The sequence below is a fragment of the Pecten maximus genome, chromosome 18, assembly GCF_902652985.1.
Source record: "Pecten maximus chromosome 18, xPecMax1.1, whole genome shotgun sequence".
Classification (NCBI taxonomy): Eukaryota; Metazoa; Mollusca; class Bivalvia; order Pectinida; family Pectinidae; genus Pecten; species Pecten maximus.
In genome coordinates this window covers 26,973,616-26,988,563 of record NC_047032.1, presented here as the reverse complement: position 1 = coordinate 26,988,563, position 14,948 = coordinate 26,973,616, and the positions used below count along the sequence as shown (strand labels likewise).

The following is a 14,948-nucleotide window of genomic DNA, read 5'->3' as shown; positions in this document are numbered from 1 at the left end:
GACCACCGGGATACCAGTCACTATTTATATAACATTTTACTTATTTTAATTTGAATTGCGCAGATAAAACCATCTGCTGTTTAACTATAAACATACTGTAGTAAACATTACATGATACATGTACTATTTCATGATACGTACATGTATCATCACTTGCTTCAATAGTATGCACTGACCTTTAAGGTCGGCCACCATAAACATTGTTCATACAAATATGCCGATTCTGAAACCACTGTTTACACACCGGTCTCCAGTGCCTATACAGTACTGGTTTGCAAAGGTCATTCATGTTTAGTGCACCTATTGTATAAACATTTACAACACCTAAATCCACTACAACTGTACACTTCATAAAATCGTATACTCCAATGTTTATATTATCTCTCTACATATATTTAACACAAAACATTCAATAATAAAACTTTTTAACACTTATTTACATCTCCCTATTTGCAATAAAGCATTATATACAACAAATACGGTCTATCTGTTTCCGGTTCAGCCAGTGACACCTTTAATAGTGTCACACATGTACTTACAACATTAAACGTGACAGTACTGGAGAATATTCCCCATGTGGGGATATACACAGTAGGTAACATTCCCGTCATTTAGACATTACTCACAACATTAGATGTTGAGGAGGAAATCCCACCTACTCAGATTACCGATTTTAACATGGCACATAATGTACATATAAGTACAAATTATAAAGTTCATTACATTTGAACCCACAAGTCTCTATATAGCTCAATAGAACTTCTTAGATTTGTAGGTATAGATTCTGAAATGTATGATGAAGGAGTCATCTGCATGACATCTGGGGCCAGTTTAATCAATGTTCCTTAAATTAAAATTTTCCAATGAAAACATTATTGGATTTAGGGGGGGGGGGGGGGGGGGGGGGGGGGGGGGGGGGGGGGATGGGGGATCTTTGTTAAGGAATTTTCCTTAAATTCTGTAACATGTTCAATGGAAAATTTTGAGTTGAGGAATTTTATCTGGTAAGAACAGGATCATTGATGAAACTTAGGCCTGCTATTTCTTCCTCCCATGATTTCTGTATTCTGTATGTCATAAGTTAGGCTAAATGATTGTCTCCATGATACTGGAATAATTCTTATCACAAATTCACAAACAATATCACTTAAACATTTTCTCATAATTTTTATTTGTCCTTTTTGCTTTCTTTTTGATCCTGTTTCCTTGTCATCGCATCTTCTTTCCGAGACATCTTCAGCAGTCTGGTCTCAGACATAATAAAGCTCATATCTTTCAGCCATATCACCTACAATGTAAAATAACATTTCTCAAATATTAAAATGCATTTAAACAAACTGAAACAAAAGGCCCAGAGGGCCTGCATCATTCACCTGTATATTTCAGTAATCTTGGCAAAAATATTTTAGGTTACATTACAATTATTTTTCTGCCTTTTTTGCTGCATCTTCCTACTATAGATTAAACTAAATATGGACCAAATCCTGTTATACTTCAAAGACCCACTGCCTTCGTTTATACAACAGTAGATATCTTTTGCCCTATAATACTACTGTACCATGACTAAATTTCATTAAAATCCATTCAATTGTTCAGGACTAGCAGTGATTTAAAGAATTTACCTCATGGCCAATTCCCCCTATTTGGCCCCACGCCTCAAGCTCAAAGGGAGCCACACCCTCCCTTTATATAACATTAGATCTCTTTTGCCCAATACTACTTCAGACCAAAGTTCATCAAAATCTATTCAATCATTCAGGATTAGTAGGGATCTAACGGATTTACCTCAATTTCCCTTCCCCTACCTGTAAGTCACTTTTACATCATAGGAAGGGTGAATCTTAACACCATTATTGAAGGATTCCACTTTTGACTCTTATTACTGGATTCTACAAACCATGACCCAGAGTTTCCCCTGACCCCAGTACCAGAAGAAAGACATTATAGACGTATGGACAGATGAACTATTAAGTTAACTGTAATTAAGATGGTATACACTTTGTGACATGTTGTACACACATATGAAGTACAGGTCAAGTTGATGTATCTGATCACGGATTGTATGTCAAAATGTCTATAGATATTGTTTGGTTTTGCTTTATACACCGACTATTACCTACAGGATGTGGTTCTCCATACCATGAAATCTTTAAACTGGACATCTTTTTGCATGGTTTAGTACACATGCACTCTAACATGCGAGAACAGGTAGGGAATGACAAGGGAGGTAACTCTCCCTCTGTATATGTTGCATCTTACTTACCAATATCACTAGACAGTTGATAAGTACTGGCGTGGAGAATATAACCGATATAAATAAACCATTGCTGTCAAAGTACTGCTGTCTGGCAAACAGTCTGCAATTAAAGCAATGATGTTAATGAAAGGTTTGAAGACAAACAAGTGCTAATTAAGAACAGCTAATCTTACCTATACATACTTAATGCAGCAAGGACAAAAAGATCCCATTATTGTTTACTGTAAACTTTATGATTTTCAGCAAAACTTGAACCAAGCAAAAATATGAGCAAACAAATGTCAAAGTTCAAGTTTTATTCAAAAAACAAAATTCCCTTCTAATGACTCCTCTAAAAAATTCATACATTCCAAAATTACCCTCTTATATCGCTAGTGTACAAATCCAATTATATCCATTTCAATACATGCAGCAAAACTTCAATCTGGCTATGTCGACATCAGTGAGATTCCATGAGTATAAATAACATATTTAAGGGTTGATGAGAGCAAAACCTTTCTGGAATCCTTGTCACTCACTGGAGTATCGAGGACACTATTTTGTCTTTTTATATGCAGTTATCAGCTCTTGTGTGGAAGGTATCGATTGTTACATCATTATTTTGTAAGATTAACGTCATAAATTTGTGAGAAAACAACGTCATCTAAAATGATCTTTTCACTCAAACTTATGATAAAACAATCAATACCTACTTACAAGGGTAGATAACTCTGAATAATGAAAGATATTAATAAACCAAAAACATGTACATTTTTGTACTTACTTCCAATTATTAGCTGCCCATTCATTGAGTGTCTCAGCGAAAAACACTAGTAACACTGAAACAAATAACAATAAAAAAAATGAGATATAAATAGTTGGGTGGCACAGTGGTAATTAACACACTATAGGCGTCCAGGGTTCAATCCCCTGATCGGATGTAAAAAGGTATAGGGTCACGTACACCTGTCTGTCAGCATGGGTTTACTCAATTACTCAGGTTTTTCTCCCACAGTAAGACCCCTCGCATACTTCATATCCGGGCCAACAAGCGTGATTAATATAAGTTGATATTACATGTTTCGCAATTGAAAAAAAAACAACATTAATTCTATAAAACGATAGTTGGTGCAGTTAATCTTTTATTAACTTATAATTTTATTCCGTTTACCAAGCAATTTTTACAAGACATAGTGATATATATCATCCATACCAAACATCAATCTTTCCATAGCAACCTTCCCTAACTACAAACATACATTAACAAGTCTCGCAATAAATTTCACTTAATACATACATTACAAACTGGTTTGTATGTCCTAACTATGGTGCAGTTAGTTAACATTATGGTGAAATACCAAGACTGTAAGGAGTTACTATTAAACTGTTTTCATACTGTTTAGTTGTGTGGTCTACCATAATCATTCATGTGAAAAAAATATGTGTCCACTTTTCTGGGAAATGACTCTCAAGTTGAATAATACCTTACATTGTTTTGTTTCCACTCTTATCATCGTAATTAAGGAGATATTGATAACTGTTTTCGCCAACTCATTACTATTGTACAGTTGTGTGATCGCACAACGTTCCAAAAACATTGTGCGCACAAATGTGCGATACAAACCACACAACAGTGCGATGCAAACCGCACAGCTAACGATAGGTTTATAAATATCACAAAATAACTAGTTATACGAAAACATATACAAAAAAAAAAAATTATGATATAAGATGGTCGCTATTATATATACTTGCTGCATAACAATTGTTTTCATTCATGTATGACCTGTATGACCTGTATGACCTGTTAATTTTTGCTATTTAAGTACCATCATTTTGTCTCGCAAGTATTCGTGATGTTTTCGACGGCCTGGTGATACATCTACATGTACATGTAGCAGAATGGTAGACAGACTCCACTACGATTATTTATCTTACTAACTACATAAATTACATATAATATGTATTTTTAAACAAAAAAGAAATGTTTCTATTCAAAATAAGTCGTTTTATCTGTTGTTTAGTTTTACATGTATTAAATAGCCTGTATATAATCTCGCCGAATACAATGTAGGTACACATTTCTTCGATTTTCCTAGTCCTAGAGGTGTCCTCGACGACCTCCGAGCAAATTATATAAAGTTCTTTAAAAGTAATTTAGATAACTTATTTAATTACACATCAGTAGTTTCATTCCTTATAATTATTGCATATATTTCAACAAAAATATGGTAATTATAGCTGCCTCGTAAAATGTTAATCGTTGCATATCTTTTACAATCGTTCCACATGTTTAAAAAATTAGATGATGCATTACTCATTTTATATCTACCACGATACCTATCGCACATGTACCGTTCCAATCGCCCATCGTGCGCACATTTTCCTGCACGATCGGTATCACACATCGTGCAGACTTCGTGCGCACATCGTGGAACGTTGTCCACGATGTGCGATCACATAACTGTACCAATAATAATAATATCTACAAGTATTGATTTTTTTAACATATAACAAGCTTAAGAGGCCCATGGGCTTTATTGGTAACCTGAGTCTTAAACATATTTATAGGTCACCAGAGTCTTAAAGGGTTTTAGACACAAAAAGGTTAAAGTTGTCTATAGGTTGGTTTTATGAAAACCAGTCAAATTACCCTCACACTCCTGGGTTTGTGTATATACACGCTGAGATACAGGGCACAGCATGGGCCCATCTGGACAACTGACCTATATGCAAAATTTCATTCCGAAAACGAGGTCGATAACGAGGTCGGTCAGCCTCCTACGTCACAGGTTCACTGCTGCCGAGATGATAGTATAACTAACGTTATAAACACCCAAATGTGTGTCGCATTAAATCACTATTTACACACTATCTACCAAAGGTTTTGTGATGTGGGAATACTTTACATTAATATATTGGGTTACAACAGTGAATTGGTTACATGTACTCCAGTGATGATCCCGTTATTCATTAAACAACTGTATTAAATTCAACTTTATTCCATAAGTTTTACAACGTATTGAATAAAATAGTATATAACATTAGTGGACAAAGGCATCCACTCTTACATGATTTATAATTCAATAAGCTAATTAGTCAGATTTGTTACAGGGAAACAGAGAAATAATCTTTAAAAATGAATATATTCTAATTAAAGTCTTATAAAAAATCTTTCCTTTAGTTTATTTGCTAGTGATAAATATTTTCCTAAATTATTAAGTTCTTTGATATTTTCTACTTTGAGTAACTGAATACATTTAAAGATACTATAGTATTTAAAATGATATGTTTTAATCAAATCAATACGAATGTCTGCGTGACATTTTCACCACATCAAATACATTTCCTTCATAACCTTCATAAAACATTCTTTAAGGAAATTGTCAAAAAAGGACGTTGTTTGAGTACATTACTGTAAAATTGAACAGAACAGTAACTGATTTCTTCAAACATTTACCCAATACTGACAGTTTAAAGTTACTGATTTAAATAAAGAATCCAAGTATCTTTAGTTTCCAACATGTCATCATATCATGCTTTGAGTAAAAAAATATCTGGACGCTTTAATTTCAACCAATATTTAAAAATTCTTGATCTAATGTGTACAAAGGAAATCCTCAAAGTTCAATGTACAAAAAATACATGTATCGCCTCAGATAAAAATCAAACTACTGCATTTTTATCAAATCTTTATTTTGTAAAATTAAGAAATGGATATTTTTACGTTAATATTACGTCAGAAAAGGGTAAAACATGTTCTTAAAAGTGTACAAAATTTTATCAAATTATGCCAAAAATAAAATGGTTAACAAGCTTAAGGCTAGGAAAATTAATCACCGTAAAAAGATTGCACAAGTGAGGTCATTTTGTCACCTCACTGTATAGTAGACCAGAGATGTATATATCACATGTGATATTTACATCTCTGAGTAGACCTATAGTGTATATGCCATTATTTGAGTTTTTAAAATAAAAATAAAATAAAAAGATGACATGTGATATTAGTAAATTACCAAGGTTATGACATTGTCCGCTGGTCTACTATTTTGATTATACAATTACAGACATGAGGTGTGGAAAGAAAATCTAAACATGTAAGATGATAAAATCAGGACATTCACTGTCATTGCTTTCAATGTTTAAAAAATAATATGGGGCTCTTTGAAGTTTCCCTCTAAAATGCATATACCAAGGCAGATTCTAGCCTAGTGATACTGGTGAGGTGAACCAGATGACGCGTCGGACCACGTGACCACCTAGCTCATTAAAATTTTTCAGCCAGCAGCAATATCCCCCTACTGGCCTAAAATAGATAAACAGCTTTGTAAGGCGAGGTGAAACCTGTGTCAGACAACATTTATGGGGTCGGGCTAACAGAAAATGGAAAAATACCGTGTGTGTCCAAAACCCTTTAAACATATTTATAGGTCAGTCACCTGATTCTTAAACATATTCATAACTATCTTCTATGTATTTACAATGCATTTCTAAACAGTTCCTATGTAAATAGTAGTATAGTTTCACCCCTCCTCATTTTTCTAACCAAATTTGAATTATTTCCATTAAAATGTGATTTTCCTGCATAAACTATAGTTAAGTTTAGCACCTCTCCAGTGACAATCATGAAACCTATGAGTCATGAAATTTACAATTTTGATAAATCACCTTAAGACCTTTCCATCCACGAAGGGTATTTGATTTGACCAAATCTTGGCCTTCACAAAAGCAGGTTCTTTAAAATGTGACCCAAATAAATCATTTTGAAAGAATTAATTTTGAATTTTGAATTTCTTTTCCTCATTTGACCCCTATGACCTCAAATGAAGGTCTAGGTCAAACATTTGTAGCCAGCCATACATGCTATCAATGTTTTATCTAAAGTAGTTCATAGGTTTTGAAGAAGTCGAAAATGTGAAAATGTTAACTAATGACGGCAACGGATGAAGCCAGATTGGAAAAGGTCACTAAGTGAAACCCACCTATCATTACAAAGAAACCATGACGACAGTCAACCTCGCACCTCAGGGACAATTTCATAATACCTTATTGACCGGGCAATAAGGAATCCATCAGATTTTTGAAATTAGACGTGGAGTGCGACGATGGATGATAGTATAGATGGAATTCCTTACATGACATGGGGTGCGACGATGGATGATAGTATAGATGGAATTACTTACATGACATGGGGTACGACGATGGATGATAGTATAGATGGAATTACTTACATGACATGGGGTGCGACGATGGATGACAGTATAGATGGAATTACTTACACGACATGGGGAGCGACGATGGATGACAGTAAAGATGGAATTACTTACACGACATGGGGTGCGACGATGGATGACAGTATAGATGGAATTACTTACACATAATCATGAAGTGCAGACACTGTAGCATAGTATTGTTCCTTGTACTGGCTGTTATCATGAAGCATGTCACATGGAAGATCCCCAGAGCTGTAAACCAAGGCTCATTGAAGTCAATCTGAAGAAAAATCAACAACCTTTGAACATGTGGAATTGATAAGAAAAAAAGAGAAAAAAAATCAGGAATATTACTTATCTTAGTAGGCAATATCAGAAGTACAATGCAAGTGAACCCATGATCCTAGTAAAATGAACCAATGAAGTAAGAAGTTTTACTGACTAGTAGTGCAGGAGATCAGACAAAATGTAGGTCAGAGTGACCTACTCTTGGTAAATGAAGGTCAGAGTGACCTACTCTTGGTAAATGTAGGTCAGAGTGACCTACTCTTGGTAAATTCCTAACCCAGATGAACCCATGACCCAAGTATTGAGGTTCAATTGAGAAGAAGTGTAGGAGTTAGTCTGGACAGGATAAAAGATAATGTGCGGAACATGATGCAAAACTATAGCCCTGCCCCCTATCTCAGTGGGGGCTATAATGACAAGTCCGTACCAAGTTGTTCTACGGGGTTCGATCACATGGGCAAACTTTCTGCAAAGAGCATATGTGATTGTAACCATTAGAATATATATTGAGGACGCCACTATTAGCTGAAGCAGAAACATAATTTATGTAGTATACTTGTTGGCCCTATTTTGGAGGTATTCATCAGACTTAAAAAAAAAATCTATCATTGAAAAGATTTAGTAAGTACAGAAAATTTTAATATGAATGGAAATTCCAAACTTGACTTTAAATCTGTATCTAATTTATTACATGCTTTCTTGGATTTCAATTTATTATACAGGACTCAAAAAGGCGTCTATTTTAGTAGCCATGGCACCTTAAATTCACCATTGGCGACCAGTTATTGACTTACATTGTAAATGGCCATTAAAACAAATTGTGTAAATTTGCAATTTGGTTGATTTTTCAAAGGTTGCAGTCCATGCTAAATGACATTCACAACTGAAAAAAGTTACAGAGAGATATCATACTGATCTAAGAACAAAAAGATTTTTGTTTTTTTAATCAATTAAGACAAACTAGGCCAGGCGACTTTTCCGATTGGCGCCTAGATTTCATGACTTGGTAGCCAAATAGTACCTGGTAAACATATCCACTTTGAGCCATGTTACAGTATTTGCTTTCTTTTTGAACAACAGTATATAAGTGTATATTTGGTCAGTTTTTACTTTTTGCTATATATATACATATATAAATCACACCTGTCCTGAAAGTGTTTGTATAAATACAATATATGTAGTGCTCGTTTGAAACTAACCAATGTCCTACCACCTAATTCTGTGATGTATACTGATTTACTCTTGATTATTATAATTAGCACTTATACAATTGTTTGTCGCAATAATAGCTCTCGTGGGCTAATGTTGTCTGTATAAATGTATGAGAGTTTAAATAAAGATTAATTTATTGTATTGCATTGTACAAATAAGCTTACTGATTTTGTATACTTTTCCTCCATCTCTTGATATCCTTGTATGTTGTATGTATATAGTGTACATACACAATGGTATGGTTGTCCTTAAGCTTGATGCTAAGGGGGTTTGGTCCCCGTTGGAGACACACTATTTCAGATTTTGTAACGTAAATTACATACATACAGTATATTTAAGCAATATACTTATGTAGTATGTTAGGCTTCCTTGGACCTAATTAAAGAGCCTGATTACTGGGAATAATCGAACTTCCTTTAGCATAGCTAGTAGCAAGATAGACATATACACTTAAAGTATGAGTCAGGGAGGTTGTTAGTTCAATTATGTCCCAATGCGGACAGAATATTGCCATGGACATCCTACCACTAGCTATATATATATATAGGCTATAAGAAATTTTCTGCTAGCCTGATCTCATAGGCTACATGTATAGTGACATAGTCTCCACTTTTACATTATAATCTCTCCTTCACAAATTCTTCCCCAACTATCAACTGTAACACATGGTTCTTAGATCTTTAACCCAAAGGAAACCTGCCATAGCTTATTACATTTGGCAGCATCAAATCTCTAATAGGAAGAAATCAATATTCTGCCTGTGCTGGGGCTCAAACTATTATTAGCCTGTGTTTCCTCTGGCTCTGACACCATGTCTGGTGTAGGAGGAAACTTGGGCTAACTACTGTATGTATTTATATGTAGCAACCCCTATCGATCTAGTCTCCAAGAAGATACCTTAATATTATGGTATTTCACTAAGGTGATTTTATACCATTGGAACTGTACATGTATTCAGTAATCTATACATTGATATATCATTTCTCTATCTTATAAATATGTTTGGCACCGCTGTGCAAATGCAATATCACTACTGTGGGGATTAGAAACCTGGGTACTAAAAATTTACAATATTGTACATGTAGCGGAACTGGACTGGGTCGATTATTGGCGACCAGGTAGATCAGTTGGTAGAGTCCATTTTAGAGTTTGGAAGGTCCCGGCTTCCAACCTGAACCCCAGTCTGGCTACTACATTTTCTATTTCTCCTGTTACAGTACAATGAAGTGTAATTATGGTGATAGGATGTGCTCCTTCTGCTTTTATATACCATGCTCATTTTTCTCTGCAACTGTACAGTTATTGGGTATATATGTAAAGAAACTTCAAAGAAAAAGCTGTGTTTCCACGAACGTGGCCCCCCAAAAAAGGGTAGGTAGGTTGGAAATACTATTTATCTTATTTTTTGTATTTTCTTCTTCTTCTTTATGATTTGCTAATTCCGTCAAAATTGACGATTACATCAGCATCGATCTGTTGGAGAAAGGGGCGTGTAGTGGGTTATATACAGTGATTTTTTTTTATATTAAGTGCAGATAAGATAAAAAGGTAAAAATATTTTGTGATTCAATGTGTGCTTTAATTAAACACTGGAATATGATGTTACAGTATATATTCATAATGTAACAAGTAAATGTAGTTCATACATATATGTATATCATTATCAGACGGTAAATGTCATAATGCTAAAATCTGCAGTCAAATATTAATATTATTCACAGTGTTGTTAAGAATGGATATCTGTTGATAGTATTAAAGACATGTCACGGCAAAAATAGCTACTGAAGAGCCCGAGTTCCCTCTGGACACCATATGCATGTCTGTAAAGGGTTCTGATGATAACGTTGCCTTGTGCCTACAGGGTCGGGGGTTAAAAATAGGAAAGGTCGGGTTATCGGAAACAAAGCTATTATTTTAGTACCTAAGTTATCGTTAAAACCAGCTAACCGCTAGATCTACTATACTGTACCTGTTTTAAGTACGACCATATCCCTTGAATCTCATTCGCTTTCACCGGCTCCATGTTTCCAATATCCATCGCGATCGTCACTCGTCTGTTTCGCCCCTCTTTATCGACGTTGTCCCACTTCAACACTTATATCATGAATGTTGGTGTTTAATTTAGTCTAATGTCTTCCATCATACAGCAACGTGGAAGACATAGGCCTAACCGACACGTTGGTTCGTTTACAAATAAACATTCGTGGTTAATGGCACGTTTGATGCAAACAACTATCTATAGTGTCATGGTTAATGGGACGCTTAATTAAAACTGAGAGCTAACCGGTGGCTATTTATAAATTCTACTTTCGTTTCAGCAATAACACATTAATGTTTGGAATTACATTGTAACATGAAAGACGTGATATCATCATGATCTTGTGATTTTTTAATGGTATTTCAATATACACTCTCGCTGAGTTGAACGTTGTGAAAATTAATCAGTTTTGAAAAATATGAGATTGGATATCTTAATTAGGCCTTACATTGACCTAGCCCGAGTTTCCTCTGGCCCTGACACCAGGCATGGTGCCTGGTGCCTGGTGTCAGGGCCAGATGAAACCCGGGCTAACATTGACCTAGAGCGCTCGATCTAGCTACATATGTACACATAGCCCAAAGTTCCTCTGGCACTGACACCAACCTTAGCTATCTGACAGATTTCTGTTATATAGACCACATATGCTACCTCAACATCAAGACTCATATAATACCAGCATAGATAAAAAGGCACTGACATTCCCAATGTCTGAAGCAAGTAAGTTGATTCCTTCTAAAATCACACCATAATTTAACTTGAAAAGTAATCCCAACCTGCTTGGGTAATGAGCAAGTGTATGGCACAATGTATACATGATAAGATTAAAATACTTTTCCTTTTTCAATTGTTTGTGGTTATGGCCCTTTTTTCATCATGTGCAAGGATTATTGAAATCGTTTTATTTTATCTTTGTTTTTATTTTTCTGACATGCTTGTTGTGAATAACCTGTTGATAATTTTTCATGTTGCAAACTTCTTTTAGAGTTCCAGAAGAGGGTACTTAAATTTACTTGCTGGTAGACATCAGGTCAGACCTCCAAACATTAATGTCAAGGTCACCCCAAGTATTGGCGCCGTCAGCTTCAGGCTGTGAGACCATTCCTGTTGTTGCCTCAACATTGCAGGAAGTTCATGGATTTGACGATAAACTGAAGTCGTTGGATGAACAACAAGAATTGGTACATATTTTAATCTAATAGACTGTTACAATCATTTGTCGTTTTGTGGATTATACTTTTTACCTGTTCAACATACAGTGTGTAGATATAAGTTTCATTAACAGACAGATTTAAAAAGGTGGCAAAGGACTTGACCACTCTCCAAACCTATGATCATAAGATCAAGGATTGGCTAACAAGGATGTACTGAACATGCACTGAAATTTCAAAATTCAAATGTTCTTTGCATATCACTCTCAAAACTAAAACTGCGTTATATTGATTCAAATTGATAAAAATGGCACACTGCTCTCTGCTGTCCATGGTTTTTTTTGACAACTTTAGGAAAGTGTACATGGATGAATATTTGCTCTATATAATTAAATGCATTTAAATTTGATGTTTCAGATACAGTACCCCAGCACAGTAGGGGGCATCAATGCAAAGGACAATGTCAGGAAACTTGTTGGAAAGTAAGTGCCAGAAAGTTTTCATAATGCATTTTGCCATTTACCTCTATTATTGCAACATTTTAACTGTTATTCTAATTAGTTAATGTGCATGTTTTGAAAAAAAAAAAAAAAAAAAAAAAAAAAAAAACATACATGTACCGGTACCTGTAACTGTTTCAACAAACATTATTGAAGCAATTAAACCAATGTATTGGGTGTATTTGTATCCGTGTCGTATTCATAAGTTGATAAATCTGTAGGAATTATAAGAATATATAATTGACATAATTCCAACTTAAATCTTTCATTATTTGCATTGTGATATGAATAATTTTCAGGCTGATGACAAATGAAGTCATGACTCATTTCAACATGATGGGGAACAAAAGGAAGCTGGCTTTTTCTAAACTAAACATTTATCGGTGTGTTAAAGGTGAATGAACATTTGATATTTTATTAACTTAAGTAGGTTTATAATGTTCGCCTGAACATTTATCGCCAAAGATGTGGTTTGAATGAATGCTATAATTATATACCATTTTTTTTTGTTAGATTTAATTAATCATTTCCATTGACAATTTATGATGCTGGATTCATATTTAAGTTCAGTTGCTCTGTATTTACATGCTGTCACATTTTTATACCCCCGCAACGAAGTTAGGGGGTATACTGGAATCAGGTTGTCCGTCCGTCCGTCTGTCTGTAGACATATTTTGTCCGGACAACTCCTCCTAAACCGATGGGCCGATTCCAATAAAACTTCACACACATAATGATCATGTGTAGATGTGCAAGCCACTTTCTTTTTCTCAAAATTATGGTTGCTATGGCAACTGGTCACTATAAACAGGTTTTCCGATAAGAACCATAGCTTTAAGTTTGTGCGGACAACTCCTAAACTGAAGGGCCGATTTCAATGAACTTCACACAAATACAGAGGACCATGTGTAGATGTGCATCTCACTTTCTTTTTCTTAAAATTATGGTTGCTATGGCAACTGGTCACTATATTACTGGGTTATCTTAGTTAGCCTCTAATTAACTGTTCCAATTCACCATTAACTCTTTCAGATTGCGGGGGTATTAGTCAGCCATCCTGGCGACAGTTCTAGTTAAAAAAAGGGATTTGATAGTATTATGAATTTTTCAGCTAAATGACGCTCATGAAGAGTAAATGTTTTGAAACATTGTACAGGATTTGCTAATTCAGAACCAACATCTATATGTGGAAGGTTAAAACAGAATATCTATTTTAAATATATATTTTTACAGAAAGTGTTATGAAGACTTTCAAGACTCAAGTATGCCCCAGACCGGCGTGGACGTGGTGGTCGAAAGGAGCAGAACTGAACAAAATAAAAAAATAATAATGGATACTTGTTTGATATGTTTTTGTTTGTTTGTTGATCTGATGGATGTATACATCATAGTGATGTTTTGTAGGATTTTTTGTGTGAAATCTTATCAGAATAATTAATATATACCTGAATGGAGACACGAAGGGATATTTCCCATGTTACAAATTGTTGAAGAAAGAAAAACCTGTCACACTTGCAGAGGTTAACTGCTATATTGTAATTGAAACGTTGGAATGATATTTGATCTTTTTTGCATAGACGTTGTATAGACGTTGTACGAACATTGTATAGACGTTGAACGCACGTTGTACGGACGTTGTATAGACGTTGAACGGACGTTGTATAGACGTTGAACGCACGTTGTACGGAAGTTGTATAGACGCTGAACGGACGTTGTATAGACGTTGAACGGACGTTGAACGGAAGTTGTACGGACGTTGAACGGACGTTGTATAGACGTTGCATAGACGTTGAACGGACGTTGAACGGACGTTGAACGGAAGTTGTACGGACGTTGAACGGACGTTGTATAGACGTAGTACTGACGTTGAACGGAAGTTGTACGGACGTTGAACGGACGTTGTATAGACGTTGTACGACGTTGTATAGACGTTGAACGGACGTTGTATAGACGTAGTACGGACGTGGAACGGACGTTGTACGGACGTTGAACGGACGTTGTATAGACGTTGTACTGACGTTGTATAGACGTTGAACGGACGTTGTATAGACGTTGAACAAACGTTGTATAGACGTTGTACGGACGTATAGACCTTGAACGGACGTTGTATAAACGTTGCATAGACGTGGAACGGACGTTGTATAGACGTTGAACGGACGTTGTATAGACGTTGTACGGACGTTTTATAGACGTTGAACGGACGTTGAAACGACGTTGAACGGACGTTGTAAAGACGTTGTACGGACATTGTATAGACGTTGAACGGACGTTGTATAGACGTTGTACGGACGTTGTATAGACGTTGAACTG

The 14,948-nt window shown here is 35.4% G+C and overlaps 2 protein-coding genes across 2 annotated transcripts; one reads left to right on the top strand and one right to left on the bottom strand.

The window, feature by feature from the left end:
- Window positions 1-1,147: 1,147 nt before the first annotated feature.
- Window positions 1,148-11,158, bottom strand: LOC117316928 (transmembrane protein 18-like). Its single transcript, XM_033871704.1, has 5 exons — window positions 10,919-11,158; window positions 7,612-7,729; window positions 3,021-3,075; window positions 2,264-2,357; window positions 1,148-1,288 (listed from the first exon to the last, which is right to left on the bottom strand). The coding sequence occupies exons 1-5, from the start codon at window positions 10,985-10,987 to the stop codon at window positions 1,169-1,171; spliced, it is 456 nt and encodes a 151-aa protein (XP_033727595.1). The 5' UTR covers window positions 10,988-11,158; the 3' UTR covers window positions 1,148-1,168.
- A 46-nt stretch (window positions 11,159-11,204) lies between these two features.
- LOC117316929 lies at window positions 11,205-13,981 on the top strand. Its single transcript, XM_033871706.1, has 5 exons — window positions 11,205-11,707; window positions 11,973-12,168; window positions 12,556-12,620; window positions 12,938-13,032; window positions 13,872-13,981. The coding sequence occupies exons 2-5, from the start codon at window positions 12,037-12,039 to the stop codon at window positions 13,964-13,966; spliced, it is 387 nt and encodes a 128-aa protein (XP_033727597.1). The 5' UTR covers window positions 11,205-11,707; window positions 11,973-12,036; the 3' UTR covers window positions 13,967-13,981.
- The last annotated feature ends 967 nt before the right edge of the window (window positions 13,982-14,948 follow it).